Genomic DNA, 16,377 nt, shown 5'->3' with positions numbered 1-16,377 from the left:
AATGAAATCTCTAATTCTTGACTGCAGAGATGGTAACACCAAAAGTGATAAAATGGCAGAGTTATTCATACCACTGTGCCAATGTCAATACCCCAGTTTTGATATTGGGATTATAGTAACACAAGGAAAAAATTGGGAAAAACTATATTTAGGTTGCATAAGGCCCCTCTCCGCTATTTTTGCAACTTACTGGAAAACTATTGATATAATTATTCCAAAACGAAAAGTTAAAAAAAAAATCACACACATACACAAAGAAATAAAATGAAACGGTCAATTTTATTCAAATTCTCCAAAATTTATACTAAATACGTTGTTTCTAAAAGGTTTCACCTTCATATAATGGCTTTATTATTTCGCCTTTCTTTTAAAGGTTTTTCAATTTTTCTGTACAGTTCTTCAGTAGAAGCCAGAGTCCTGAGCTGCCCAGTTAGGAGCCTAAAATACACAAAGAGAAATCAACAGGGTGAAAAATAATTTCTGAAAAGCCAACTTCAAAAAAAAGTGACACTAGCATTTTTTTAGCCACACTTCTGCCAATCTATTCTCTACAACAACTTCTGCAATTACCAAATGTGAGGTGTTTCAGAACAACACAACAAAATATCATCTGATACAGTTTTTGACCAATTATAAAGTATAACAATGACAATATTATACCCAAAACAATAGAACTTAACCCTTAAGCATACAGAAATAACAACTACACGATAGTTATTTTTCAGGCTCAGTTAATTCTACACTTGGATGGAATAGGCAAGGACAATAATGTTTAAAACTGAAGGACTATGCTAAGGACACAAATCTGTTAACTAAAACTTCAATCAGATGAGATCCTTGAATGTAGCTCGACTATTTTCTAAAAACTTTCTACCCTCCAGCTATAAGTAATCATAATGCCTGAAAAGTACTAGGGGTAGTTTGGAATCCCAAAATTTCAAGGCTATACAAATTCCTTTAATATCTAACAGGCAGGATTTCTACCCAAAGTGGAAATCTATTTTCCTGACACTTAAATATGAATATCAGATAAAATAAAATTTTGTAAAATCAACACTAACATAATAAGATCAACAATTTTGCAGAAGTAGTTCTTTAAAGGAACACAAATTTCAAGCACTTGAAAGAGAGATAACACATGTAACTTATCACTGCCAGTATCAAAATGATGTGTTGAAAACACTAAGGAAATGACATAATGAAGGCACACAGGAAGGCTAAGAGAAAAAAACACCCAATTGTAATAAAACTAGGAACACATAATTTAATTTGTTTCCTAACTAACGCATAAAACATATAAGAAAAATCTTTTCAGTGTAAGTGATTCTTAAATAAAATTACCCCCAAATACAAAATCAGACACAACCAAAATTAATTTGTTCTCAAATGATGCCCATGTAACAATTATATTATTTACTGCCAAATTTGAGACAACAGAAGATGTGTGGTTCTTACCTCTGACCTACTATTCTGATTAAGTTTCTTCTCAATATTCATGGCCAACATCTGGCTTCTAAATGAAAGGCTTTTGGTCTTTTCAATCACTTGCTGATAGGGTGAGACTGCATTGTTACCCATAACCACATGACCCTAAAATGAGACAGAAAAATTGGTCCTATAACGTTAACAACCGAGTTTCTTAAGTCATAAGTATAACATCACAACCTACATGTATGTTGCAAATATTTTTATGCACAGTACAGATGACAATATTCATCCAACAACAAAAAAAAAACAAGAGAATGCTACTGCCTTCAAAAAAACTATTATATATTAAAACAAAAATTCTAGAATGAATGTCCTAACAAAAACTCCCCCAAAAGTATAAAATAATCAGCAACTGACATCTAGTACATAGCACAGACAACACTCACTAATTTAGAATCAATCTTGGCATCCAGCCTTGCATTTCTAATCAAATTTACAATCCACCTTTCAGCTTCTTCTGGAGTCATGTTCAGTTTATCTGCCAACATGCTAATGAAAAAGAAAAAAGAAAGAAAATGACATTAACTGAGTTAAAAACTTAGCTTTATATACACAGTCTCTGACCTATACTCTATATGGAAACTTTTAAGTACTTATGGGTCATCTTCTCTTAAATATTGTGACTCTTAAAATTGCATTGTTCATGTTTGTGCTATTTTCTTTAGCTGTTCACAATCTAGCTCATTTCACCTAACAGATTTAAGGTTCTTGAAGGGGAGGGCCCCATATTCTGTATTTATACAAATCCTTCTAGCTTCCATAAAAGTATCTTACTTAGTAGTACTCCACTACTAATGATCTAAGGGAGAAAAATGTTGAACGATGTGTAATGATTATAGACATTAAACCCATTACAAGGAGCATTAGTAATTAAAAATAATAAAATGCAGCACATAACTAAAATTCAGGGCTGCTGAATTTCATTTTCTTCTGCACTAAGGACATTCCCTTGAACTGTACACTATAGATACCTAAATGGCCACTGAGTTTAAGGAAAAAGAGACATACATACATACAGAGAAAACACAAACAGAGGAGAGAGGGAAGGAGAAAGATGACAGACACCAAGACCCTGATTTAAAGTCTTTGATGTCATCAACCAATTTGCATTTTCTAATTAATGATCAGAGGCCTCTTGAAAAAGAGGCCACTGCAGGCCTTAATTTTTCAGGATTAACACAAACACAAGCCTTCGTAGCAGGTAAGTCAGTCAGTCAAACGATGAACGAGTATCTATGTATGAATGTATAATATTTAAAAGGATGGTATACATATATGTGTATACAGGTGAAGTGAACTGAAGTTGCTCAGTCGTGCCTGACTCTTTGCGACCCCGTGGACTGTAACCTACCAGGCTCCTCCCTCCATGGGATTCTCCAGGCAAGAGTACTGGAGTGGGTTGCCATTTCCTTCTCCAGGGGATCTTCCCGACCCAGGGATCGAACCCGACCCGGGTCTCTGGCATTCCACACACCTTAACCTCTGAGCCACCAGGGAAGCCCCAAATATAGGTGTTTATACTCAAATATTAACTCTCCTCTTTCACTTGTTTTCAATGAATATATTATACACTTGCCAGGTCTTCTAATATTATCACTACTTTGATGAAAAAAACTAGAATATCAAAATTCCTAATCTAATAGCACTCCCAATTTTAAAGTATAAATTTTTAATACACTGGAAATCATATAGCTATGTAATTGCAGAAGTCTTAATCCAAAAGTAATCAATCAAGTTAACAAAAATACCTTAATGGGAATAATATAATCTGAGCTATCTCTATTTCATGTTTACTGACAAAGAGAAGAATTTCGTTTCAAATGTAAAAAGTTAGGCTATCATTAAAGTTACTGCTAAATCAATGAAGGCAATCATTTAAAATTTATCCCTAAAATAAGCTTGAAGTTAAAACACATCATGACGATGAGTATGAGCCAACTCGACCATAAAACTCCTTGGATTTACATGTCAAATTCTGTTCTCTTTTTATGATCAATTCTGCCTTAAGTACACATTCTCAGCAAACAAAGAACAATTAGTCCATGACTACTACTTCAATTTCACGATCAGGTTTCATTTTATTGTCTTTATCATTGTTCTCTAAGCAAACCCTATTTATGTTACTAAAAATAGGGAAGTATGTCATTTTACTGAAACAACAAGGCATTTTTTTGACTAGGAAAAATTCCTGCAGCTGGTGTTTCCTATGGCTTCTCAATAAACTCCGTGTTTTTCCTACTGGTACTTGACTTATTTTCCAACTGGTACTTGACTTATTTTAGAAATGTGTACATTTCATTTTCTTCTGCACTGCTAAAGTAAGCAACTGCCTAATACTTTTAGCTGAAGCTGCTACTCTAAAGGTAAAGAACATATTTTCCAAAACATTATTTTATCAACTCCTGTAACAACTTCTCTTTTGTATGTCTCCTCCATTCCCCCAAAATACAACTCTTTAAAGTGAAGCCAAGACCATTTTACTCTGAAAAGCACAAATGAAACAATCTGTACTAAATATATTAAAACTCCAATCTTCAAGATCTCCATATACTGTTTTTAAAAAAGATATGTTATTCCTAGTAGCTACTAACGATATAGTCAGTTTTTAAAAGATTTTTAAAACTATAAATAAAAGCTCTTTATGGAGGCTGTTTACATAATTAAAATTATAATGAAACATTCAGGGTTACTTTACTGGATATTATAAAGTGACTAAGAACTCAAGCAGAGTAACCAAGGCCTTATAGTTGCATAATGTCTGCTGTGCTTAAGTCACTCAGTTATGTCTGATTCTTTTCGACTCCATGGACTATAGCCCGCAAGGAATGGGTAGCCATTCCCTTCTCAAGGAGATCTTCCTGATCCAGGGACCAAACCCAGGTCTCCTGCATTGCAGGCAGATTCTTTACCATCTGAGCCATTGAGAAGTCCTACCAATTATCTCTTTAACCACTGACTCTAATCGAAGTTCCCTAACAAACTACTTTCATCTTGAAAGACTCTCCTCTCCACCAACCAGACTAAACCTCACTGTTCATTAACTATGACATGTTTTAAACCACTTCAGGGTCTTTGCAAATGTTGTGCCTTTTGTTTCAAAGGCTAATACCCCTTTTTCTTCACTTAGCGATGTGTTATATAGGTATCAGAGAAAACAGTACCCTCATTGGCCTTCCAAGACACTTCTCCCAACCATTATGTATCTGTTTGATGTTTTCACCATTCTCTGTTTTTTGCAGAGCATTCATAGTCTCTGGTAACTCATATGGTGAAGAACCCATGTGCAATGTAGGAGACCTGGGTTTGATCCCTGGATGGGGAAGATCCCTCGGAGAAGGGAATGGCTACATACTTCAGTATTCTTGCCTGGAGAATCCCATGGTCAGAGGAGCCTGGCAGGCTACAGTCCATGGGGTCGCAAAGAGTTGTACACAACTGAGCAGCTAACACTTTCACTTTCATAGAGCTGTAAACTGAGTATCTTGTTTAATGATAGACTGTCCATGTAACCCAAGAGCATGCACCACAGCTTCCCCGTTCATGTCTATATATCCAGCAATTAGCACAATGCCCAGTAGAGAGGAGGCAATTAATAAAAACTTACTTACCGTCTGATTCCTACCCTAGTTACTACCCCAGTGCTGGCTTTGTGACTGTTTCATAATATTCTAACTAATCTGCCTCTTGAGTCTCATCTTATAGTTGCCAGCTTAGTCCTAAAGCCCAACTACCAGCTTATTCCTAAATTCCTTTCAAAAATATGAGCCCTTCTACCAAAACAATAAAATTCAAACTTCCAAGTTTCATTGTTCTCTACAATTTAGCTACAATTGAACTTTTCAGCCTTCTTCCTCATGAATACCACAGCCCATCCAAACCAAACCAATTCTTTTCCTTTCCTGTCACTTATTCAACAAAATATGAATTGTGTTAGATGCTTGTGACAACATACAGTCTGTCTTCCACTTTTATAAAAGTTTAAAGCTAGAGTTGGGGAGTAGGGGACAAGCACCTAATCCTCCAAATATATAAACTATTTTAAGTGTAAGAAGGAAAAAGAGGAAGAAGCTATGGGAGTGTAAAAGGGTTTAACTAGTTCTAGTTTGGAGGTTTGGGGATAATTTATGTATGGAAATGTTTAATGTCAAGTTATAAAACAAAGACAATTTTATTCTGTATAACTCTACTTAGAATTTTCTATTCTTCTTCTTTCTTTACATACATATTCTAAGTCTTACTCCATCATGGCTGGAGCAATCTGACAACATGTATCAAGACCCACAAACGTGTGCCTGCTCTGACTCATAACACCATTTTGAGGATTTACTGTTTTGCAATGTGTTTGCTGAACCTCTACTTATTAAATCAAGTCAAAGAAAAATCTGAAATAAGGTCTGAGAAGTATTAGTAAATTATTGATACCTTCTCAGATTATCTAGGCTACCAAACACTTTAAGAATAAGAGAATGTGGCAATAATCCATTTTAAGTAACAGTAAAATATACACAGTAAAAGAAATTAAATAACAGAGGGAAGTTCTCTAAGTCCACAATTCTCTTACATTTTGCTGATTTTATGGAAAAAAAAAAAAAGTAAAAGATTTAAAAATAAAAAAAAGTATCTTATTAAAGCTTGAAGAAACAAAAACTTGCCTTTAGCTATCCTACCCCATGCTTATTTTGTGTTATTTAAAAGAATTCAGTTTATCAATTAAAAGACAAAATATATCAAAAGGCAGAATTTCTGGGAAAAAAAATCCTAATTCAATCTAAGTTTCAAACTCAAAAATAACTTCCAGATTATTCAGATAACATTAAAATCTCAACCTTGTCTGCAGACAGCTTAAAGAAGACATTTTAGGTTTAAAACCTTATATTTAAGACATGACATGATTTAAAACGCTGAGAAGGGAACACAGGTGAAACATTTCCTAACGTAAACCATACTGTTTTCTTAGGTCAGTCTCCCAAGGCAATAAATATTAAAGTAAACAAATGGAATGTAATCAAACACAAGCTTTTGCATAGTAAAAAAAACTAAACAAAAAGCCAATCTATTGACTATGAAAAATACTTGCATATGATGTGACTGACAAAGACTTAATTTCCAAAATATACAAACAGCTCATATAACTAAATAAGAACAACAAAAAACCTAATCCAAAAAATGGGCAGAAAACCTAAACAGACATTTCTCCAAACACATACAGATAGCAAATAATTGCTAATTATTAGAGAAATGCAAGTCAAAATTACAATGACCACCAGTCAGAATGGCCACCATTAAAAGTCTACAAACAAATAATGGAGATGGTGTGGAGAAAAGGAACCCTCCTCCACTGTTGATGGGAATGTAAATTGGTGGGACCACTGTAGAAAACAGTATAGAAGTTGCTCAAAAAACTAGAGTTGCCATATGACCCAGCAATCCCACTCCTGGAGATACAGCCAGACAAAACCATAATTCAAAGAGACGCACGCACCCCTATGTTCACAGCAGCACTATTCACAACAGCCAAGACATGGAAACAACCTAAATGTCCAATGACAGATGAATAGATAAAGATGTGGTATATATACACAAGAGAATACTGCTCAGGCATAAAGAAGATTGTGAAATAATGCCATCTGCTGCAACATGGATGGACCTAGAGATATACTAAGTGAATTAAGTCAGAGAGAGAAACATAAATACCATATGATTTAACTTACACATGGAATCTAAAGTATGACACAAACGAACTTCTCTATGAAACAGACTCAAAGTCACAGAGAACAGACTTGTGGCTGCCAAAAAGGAGGAGGGCTGGGGGAGGGATGGATTGGGAATATGGGATTAGCAGATGCTAACTATTAACTAGAGACTGGATAACCAACAAGGTTCTATGAAAAAAACAGCACAGGGAACTATATTCAATATCCCATAATAACCCATAAAGGAAAGGAATATGAAAAGGAATATATATATATATTTGTTGAATTTGTTATAATTCTATATATATATAAATGAATCACTTTGCTGTACAGAAATTAACACATTATAAATCAACTATACTTCAATAAAATAATACTGGAGTGGGTTGCCATTCCCTTCTCCAGGGGATCTTACCCACCCAGGAATTGAACCCAGGTCTCCTGCATTGGAGATGGATTCTTTACCAACTGAGCTATCAGGGAAGCCCATATATAAATTAATCACTTTGCTGTACAGCAGAAATTAACACATTATAAAACTTCAATAAAATAAAGATACATTAAATATTTTGTGTAAATCCCTTATTCACACCTTTTAGTTGAAAAGCTCTCCTGCTCAAGTGATACTGAACTTTTTTTTTTTTTTAATGTGGATCATTTTTTAAAGTTTTGAATTTGTTACAATATTGCTTCCTTTTTTATGTTTTGGTTTTTTGGCCCCAAGGGATGTGGGATTTTAGCTCCCCAACTAGGGATCAAACTTGTACTCCCTACACTGAAAGGTGAAGTTTTAACCACTGGACTGCCAGGGAAGTCCTTGAATATGTTAAGTAAGTAACACATAAAACCCCAAGTGCATGCTTAGTCATTCAGTCATGTCTGACTCTTTGCAAACACATGGACTGCAGCCCACCAGGCTCCTCTGTCCATGGAATTTTCCAGGCAAGAATACTGGAGTGGGTTGCTATGCCCTCCTCCAGAAGACCTTCCCAACAAAGGGATCGAACCCAGGTCTCCCACACTGCAGGCAGATTCTTTACCATCTAAGCCACCAGGGAAGCCCAAAACCCCAAACATCCTTTCCCAAATCTTGAGAAAAAAGAACAAAGCTGGAGGCTTCACATTCCTTGATTTCAAACTACATCACAAAGCTATAGTAATCAAAACGTATGCTACTGGCATAAAAATAGACACACAGATTAATGGAACAGAATAGAGAGCTCAAACTGAAGCATATATGGTAAATTAATTTATGACAAAGGAGGCAAGAATATACAATGGAAAAAGAACAGTCACTTTCCAACAAATGGTGCTGGGAAAACTGGACAATTACATGCAAACAAATGAAACTGGACCAGTCCTCACCCCATATACAAAAATTAACTCAAAATGAATTAAAGACTTGAACTTTAAAACCTGGAAATATAAAACTCCTTTAAAAAATACACACACACACAAGCAGTAAGTTCTTGACATACGTCATTGTGAGGATTTTTTACATCTGATACCAAAATAAATTCAAACACAAAGGTAACAAAAGCAAAAATAAACATCAAACTAAAAAGCCCCTGTACAGTAAAGGAAACTATCAACAAGATGAAAAGTAGCCTACCAAGCGGGAGAAAGTATTGCAAACCACATATATAAGGGGTTAATTTCCAAAATACAGAAAGAACACATATCAACTCAGTATCCAAAAAAAAAAAAAAAAAAACCACCACCAAACAATTTGATTTAAAAATGGGCAGAGGACCTGAATAAATGTTTTTCCAAGGAAGACATACATAGGGCTAAGAGGTACATGAAAACATGCTCGACATCACTAATCATCAGAGAAACATACACAAATCAAAACAATGATATCATCTCATACCTGTTAGAAAGGTTATCATTAAAAAGGTAAGAAATAAGTATTAGCAAGGATGTGGAGAAAGGGAAACTCTTGACGCATTGCTGGTAGTTAAGTAAATTGGTACAATCACTGTGGAAGACACTAAATGGATTCTTCAAACAATTAAAATAGAACCCAGCTAAAAATAGAACCCAGTATGACCCAGCTATTCCACTTAAATTTATCTGAAGGAAATGAAAATTCTAACTTGAAAAGATATAGGTAAACCCATGTTTACTGCAGCATTACTTATAATACCAAGCAACCTAAACAGCCATCAGTGGATGAATGAATAAAGAAAATGTGATTACACACACACAGAGTTATTTAACCATTAAAAAAATGAAACTGTACTACCTGCATGTTGAGGGCAGTCTGCCAAGTGAATTAAGCCAGACCAAAAAAAAAAATACCACATGATCTCACTTACATGTGGACTCTAAAACAAAACAAAAAATGCTCACGGATACAAAGAAGAGATGGGATGGGTGGGACTGGATGAAGGGTCAAAAGGTACAAACTTCCAGTTATAGAATAAATAAGCCATGGAATATAATGTATAGCATGGGGACTACAATTAAGAGTAAATCTCATCACAAGAGAATAAACTGCAACTATGTGTGGCAATGAACATCAAGTACACCTATTAAGGTGATCATTTCACAATATACACAAATATCAAATCATTATGTTGTACACTTAAAACTAATGTTCTGCTATATGTTAATTACATCTCAATTTGGCAACTCACTCCAGTGTTCTTGCCTGGAGAATCCCAGGGACGCGGGGAGCCTGGTGGGCTGCCGTCTATGGGGTTGCACAGAGTCAGACATGACTGAAGTGACTTGGCAGCAGTAGCAGAACAAAAAGTATCATTAATATCCTTAGTAAAATTAAAAACTGTGGAACTGCATTCATAAAATAAGAACAGAATGCTATAAAAAATATTCAGAAAAAGAAGAGTGACAGAGGTCTTTCTTTCGGAAACTGAAAAATAACATCAGAGACTATTTTTAATCCACAGAAGACTTCTCTGGGAGAAAATCTCCCAGAGTGTAGAAAACAAAGATACTATGATGGAAAATAGAGAAATGAAATGAAAATTGGAAGTCTGATCCAGGAGGTCTAATACCTGAATAACAGAAGTTCCAGAAAGAATAAACAGTGAACATAAAGAAGAAACTGTTAAAGAAATAATTGTAATTCAAGAAAAATTCCCAGACCTGGAGGCCATGAACTTCTAAATTTAAAGAGTCCAATATGAAGAACTGATCTCCTTAAAAGGAAATAAAACCAGTCAATCCTAAAGGAAGTCAACCTGAATATTCACTGGAAGGACTGATGCTGAAGCTCCAACACTTTGTCCACCTGATGCCAAGATCCAACTCATTAGAAAAGACCCTGATGTTGGGAAAGATTGAAGGCAAAAAGGTGAAGAGGGTGGCAGAGGATAAGATGGTTAGAAAGCATCACTGACTCAATGGACATGAACTTGAGCAAACTCCAGGAGATAGTGGAAGAGAGCAAGTCTGGCATGCTGCAGTCCACAGGGTTGCAAAGAGTCAGACACAACTTAAGTGACTGACAGCAACAATAAATATGAAAAATTAAAACAGACCTATACAAAGGCATATCACTGTAAAATTTCAGACAACGGGCACCAAAAAAACCTCCCTCCTTCCCACTGCTAGAGAGGAAAACAAAACACCTGTATAAAAGACGTTGCTGCTGCTAAGTCCCTTTAGTCGTGTCCGACTCCGTGCAACCCCATAGACGGCAGCCCACCAGGCTCCTCCATCCATGGGATTTTTCAGCAAAGAGTACTGGAGTAGGTTGCCATTGCCTTCTCTGGTATAAAAGATGAGGAATTCAAAAAAAAAAAAAAAAAGTCTTCTGACTTCTACAATAAAATTGTGGAGTAGTTTTCAAATGAGAGTACCATGCCTAGCAATACCATTACTCAAGTATGAAAGTAAAATACAGAATTTCGTATGTGAAAAAAATTTACCTTCAAAGTACCCTACCTTATAAAGCCACTGAAGAATATGCTTTACCAAGTAAGATAATAAAGGAAGGCATAATATTATGTCCAAGTCCAGATTTTTTGAGGAAGATAAAACTGATAGAAAAATCAATTTTGAAAAGAGATTTATAAACCGGCAAAAAGTCTGAAGTGGAATTAATGAAAAAGTCATTAAGGAAAACAACAAAGCAAATGGCGGGAAAGTGGCCATTATCAATTCCAGAGAAAACAAATATTGAATACTAAACATACTACAAATCTACCTTATTTCAAACAAGGTGCTAAATTAACTCAGCACTTACTTGATGTTAAGTTCAGACACTAACACACAATTTATAAAAGATTAAAGAGTTGAGAAAAAGTCCCATAAACAAGTAATAATTTCAAATACAATATGGATGACATTTCAAATAAGTGGGAGAAAACAGCTTTTCAATAAATCATGTTGGCTATTTTGGGGACAGGGAGAGGAGCTACTTTCTATTTCCAAATAAATCCTCGATGGATTCAAACAGAAGAAATAAAGTCACAGAGGTCCTTAGAAGAAATTAGGTAAATAGCATATAAACCTACTATGAGAAAGAACTTTTAAATAAAATACAGTCAGTACCATAAAGGAAAAGCTTAGTAATAACTGACTAAATAAATATGTAAATCATTCCTTTGGCATGTGTGTGCATGCTCAGACATTGTGACCCCATGGACTAGCCCAGTAGGCTCCTCTGTCCAAGGAATTTTTCAAGCAAGAATATTGGGAGTGTGTTGCTATTTCCTACTTCAGGGGATCTTCCTGACCCTGTGTCTCCTGCATTGGCAAGCGGATTCTTTAACACTTTGCCACCTGGGAAGCCTTCATTCCTTTGGGGCAAAGGGGAAAAAAAAAAGAATCCTAAGTGCTACTTTAAGGCATAAAAAAAATAATTATTTTATCCTCTATTCAATGTCATTAGTAAAACATATTCATAACTCTTAGCACAAAATCAGATACTTTTCTTCTTTCTGGAAAGGCATTAAGACCAGCTGTCCCACCTAAGAACATAAGGTATATAAACCTAAATCTAGAGAACCAATTAGGCTTTCATCAACTCTAGGCTGATTGTCTATCAGGTTTCCAATGACTTATCTTTTCGACAGTCTCCTTTTTCTGAACCCTTCCATAGCCCTTACCCTGATGTATCTTAACAAATAAAGATTTGGGGTCCAGAATTTCAGAAGCTTATCAATTACCTGTTTAATAACTTGGCTTTCCAAATTTTAGTTGATAAGTGCAACTTATTTAAAAAAATACTGACTTAAGCCATTAAGTCATGGAAATCTCTGGCCTGTTTTCCACTGAAGACTGTGGCTAACTATTTTATATATCCAAAGAGCTCCAGTCTTTTATAAGGATATCCTATGACAATTAATTAAAAAGTAAGTGTTAAGTGTAAACTGTATTTAACTGTAAGATTAGGAGGAAATAGGAGAAAGAAAACAGGAGAAAACTGAGACATGAAATGCTCTGTATGACAAATGAAAATTCTCACTGAATTTACCAACATCTCATTAGTCAAAAATGACACTATATTACTTGATAATTAACACAGAAATACAATGATAATGGCTGTTAAAAATAATCTCCATCTGGAAACATACCTTTTATCTCTAATATCAAAGTATAATTAAGTATAAATTGCTATATGGTAATAAGGCCTTTAAGAAAAATATTAAGATCTAAAATGTTATTGAATAAAATAAGCAAAGTGGAATGACTTCATAACTTAAATGCAAGAGCAGTTGGCAAATACATACTTTTGTGAAAAGCCAAAACTAACCCCCATAGGGAAATTATATTAATGTATGCTCCAACATGTTTATCATACACATTCAAAATATTACTTCCATACTTTGTTTTTATCTACAACTGAAAACTGGTCCAAGTATTATTCTAGAACAGCTTTTAAATTTCAGACACACCATATCTGATAAACTATTCGGCTATACTAAATTAAATCCCACCACAGTAATCTTTTTTGACAGATGTTGCATACTTCATGGTAAACAGATTTGTAACTTATCCTATAAATCTAAAGGGCTGTGTATAAACTGATAAAAACATTCTTAACATACATTTTTATAAAGATAAGACTATCACATGTGCCCTTTAGTGAAGAATCCTATCAACAGAGAATGTTCCAAATCACAAATGGAAAGGGTTATTTAATAAACAACCATTGGCTTTAAAATGCTGAATAGCATTTGATATGTGTCCACTAGGGGAAAGAAAGGAAGACAAAGACAAATCCTTCCCCCTAGCCCTAAAAAAGATCAAATATCAAATAACTAAATTAATTAGAAGCAGAGATAGGCCAGCGTAAACTAGTAAATGGAGTGATTTGTCATAATTAGTATACGATGGAAGAGTCTACTTAAAGATACTTTAGAGAGCTATCAGGGTTCAGTGAAACTTCAATCCAAATTACTTCTCTGACTTTTCTGTATACAAATTATGTCCATGTTATTCTAATTACTCTGTATTTTTCTTCAAAATGCCTATTCTAATTATAATCTTATCTTTATTTAATATCTGGTTCCCTCTGGATTTTAAGCTCTGAGGCTGTGTTCTCTACTTTCTATCTAGTGCCTGGCACTCATTCACATCTGTAATATTTTCTTCTTTCAAAAATTGTCATAGTTAAACTATTAACTAATTATATCATATTATATCAAACTCTTAACTAATTATATCATAATCTGTATCATACGCATGGACTACCCCGAACACTACTTTTTAAAAAATTCTACACATCCTTTAAATGACAGAATTACAGAAATAGAAAACAGATGAATGGTTGCCAAGGGTTCATAAGAGGCGAGAAGGAAGTGGGTACAGGTATAAAAGAGCAATCTGAGGAATTTGTGTGGTGTCAGAAATGTTCTATATCTGAGTGTATCAATATCAATAGGGTGGTTGTGTATTTTACTATGGTTCACCAAATGTTACCATTGAAGGAAATTGTAAAGGGCACAGAGGATTTCTTCATTAATTCTTACATCAGAATTATTGAGAGGAGCTCTGAAAATTACAGGTGCTGAGATCTGCCCCTTCCCATTCTGAGAATGCTTTAATTTTTTAGGGGTTAGACCTGGGAAGTTTTAAACCAGATTCTCAAGTCTTGATCCCAGAGATTCTGATTCAGAAGGTCTGTGGTAAAGCCAGAAAAATCCATTCTTAAGTTTAAGTTATACTGGTGGTTTTTTAAGTTCTCCAGATGATTCTGATGTATAGCTAGGTTTAAAAACCTCTGAACTAGAGAACAGTAATTTTTTCTATGTACTGTTTGAATGTAAACAATAGCTAGTTTGGTCATTATCATGGATTCCAAGTCCCTGGTGTCTGACTGAAGATATTTGCTATATTTATAAAAGCCCAACTCAGATGCTTAACATTATTTCAGTCATATTTCTAACCCATTAAAGCAGTTCTAAAAACATGAAGAAGCCTAGGCCCCTGGACTGAGTCCTACTGGCCCCCATCCTCTCTGGTACCACCCCCCAAACCTTACAATCTGAGATAGCACTGTTGCACTAAGGAGAACTGTTTATTCACATGAAGCTATACTTTATGCTTATCCTCTACCCTCTTAATTCACTGCATACTAAAAATATTCAATCACTCATTTTTCAATCCATTACCCTAGCAGGCTATAACTATGTGCCTAAAAAAATTTTGTGACCTGATGCAATGGTTCTCAATCTTGGATGTGCTTTGGAATAATCACCCTAACTGCAACAGTAAAGTAGCCCTATTTAGTGTAACACAAAAGCCCTACACAGCATAACACAGAAAACTGGATTCAGAAAATTTGTGGTGGCTTCAGGGAATCTATATTCGTAAGATAAAAAACAAAACTCTACAGATTCTGGACAAAAAATTAAACACTGACTCATGGTTTTTTCCATCTTTATCCTCTGGCTCAAATGATACACTAATGACAAATTACTCTAAATCGGCTATTTCTAAAAATATCAATTGCTCACAATGAAAAAGAAAGAATTTATAACCAGGGTCAAGACAATGAATGTCAGAGAGCTATTAGCTCAGAATCTTGCATTAAATAAGACCTAAGCTGCTTAATGTCTCTGAGCCTTCAGTTTCTCAGCTATAAACGGGGCGCTACAAAACAAAGGAGTTGTACTGAATCAGTGTTTCATAAAACTGGGTTTCCAGAGTCAGTCATATGGTTCCACGGAGTCAGGAGGAAAGCAGAACACAAGTGCAGGCAAAACAAAGTGAAAGGGCTCTTCCTTTATCTGCTTGTGCATATACATAAATATGGATGCTTACATAGATAATACTGCATTTCAGGACTAATGACTGTTAGAACTAGATTGGGAACCAGATTTTTAAAATTGTATCAGTATATCTGCTAGCTATAATAAAGTACTAAATAAGGTCAAAGCTTCAACTCCCAAAGGAAAAGACCCATGTTCACACTAGAATTCTAACTCTAAATAACCACTTCAATGACAACCCACTAAAATAAGGCAAGCAATAATGGATGACTTAGTGAAAACCAAAGGCTCTAAAGAAAAACTTTGGTGTACATACAATTCCTAAGAGGCAAACATTAACGTAGTAAGTTTTTAAACATTTAAGGAGCATTAACTGTTTGCCTTCATCTGTGGTCAAGGGGCACTGCTATTTTTCAATTCCTAATACATAAAATCAGTTTCTAATAAATTACATAAGTTTCACAATTTTTTCCCCAACAATTTCTTCACACAACAGAGAAAATTTCAACTGAAATTCTCCATAACTTTTCCATGTTTCAACATTTTAGGATGTCACAGGAGTTTACTATGAGAATTCAAATATATAATTAAATAAAATAAATTCAATTCACTGAAATAATTACCAAATGTGGTCTTTTCAACAGCATTTCCAATTTACTAAGGACTAATTCCTTAAGTGAACTCCTGTTGAAAACCATTCTAAAACTGGTCATCGCTCTTTTCTCCCTATGTAATGGTATAAAAGTATTCTTTTAAAAAGTAACTCTCTGACAATCATAATACTGCCTTCAAGTAATTTTCAAAAATCATGCTTTCCCACACATATAGAAAATAAGAAGGATCTGAAGCATCCCAGAATTCAAACAAAATTTAGGATTTTTAATAAATCACTATGACATTTCCTTTTTCTACTATAGCACAGAGAAATACAATAGAAATCCAATTAACTGGAATCCTGGTAACTGTAACTTTATAATAAATGAAAAGTTTATAGGAATTTAAAAGTA

The 16,377-nt window shown here is 34.7% G+C and overlaps 1 protein-coding gene across 2 annotated transcripts in view; it reads right to left on the bottom strand.

The window, feature by feature from the left end:
- Nucleotides 1-260: 260 nt before the first annotated feature.
- Nucleotides 261-16,377, bottom strand: part of EIF3E (eukaryotic translation initiation factor 3 subunit E) — a 48,084-nt gene continuing 31,967 nt past the window's right edge. Inside the window, exons 11-14 of one of the 2 annotated variants that reach the window (XM_070802791.1) lie at nt 1,875-1,977; nt 1,456-1,590; nt 1,062-1,120; nt 261-438 (exon numbers count right to left, since the gene is read on the bottom strand). In XM_070802791.1, the coding sequence (XP_070658892.1) occupies nt 336-438; nt 1,062-1,120; nt 1,456-1,590; nt 1,875-1,977 (400 nt within the window). In that variant the 3' untranslated portion in view covers nt 261-335. The remainder of the gene's footprint in view (nt 439-1,061; nt 1,121-1,455; nt 1,591-1,874; nt 1,978-16,377) is intronic. The other variant, XM_019973844.2, reaches the window with a different exon arrangement.

Source organism: Bos indicus, chromosome 14, assembly GCF_029378745.1.
Source record: "Bos indicus isolate NIAB-ARS_2022 breed Sahiwal x Tharparkar chromosome 14, NIAB-ARS_B.indTharparkar_mat_pri_1.0, whole genome shotgun sequence".
NCBI classification, from domain to species: domain Eukaryota; kingdom Metazoa; phylum Chordata; class Mammalia; order Artiodactyla; family Bovidae; genus Bos; species Bos indicus.
The sequence above is the reverse complement of the archived record's forward strand: the minus strand, read 5'-3'. Positions and strand labels throughout refer to the sequence as shown.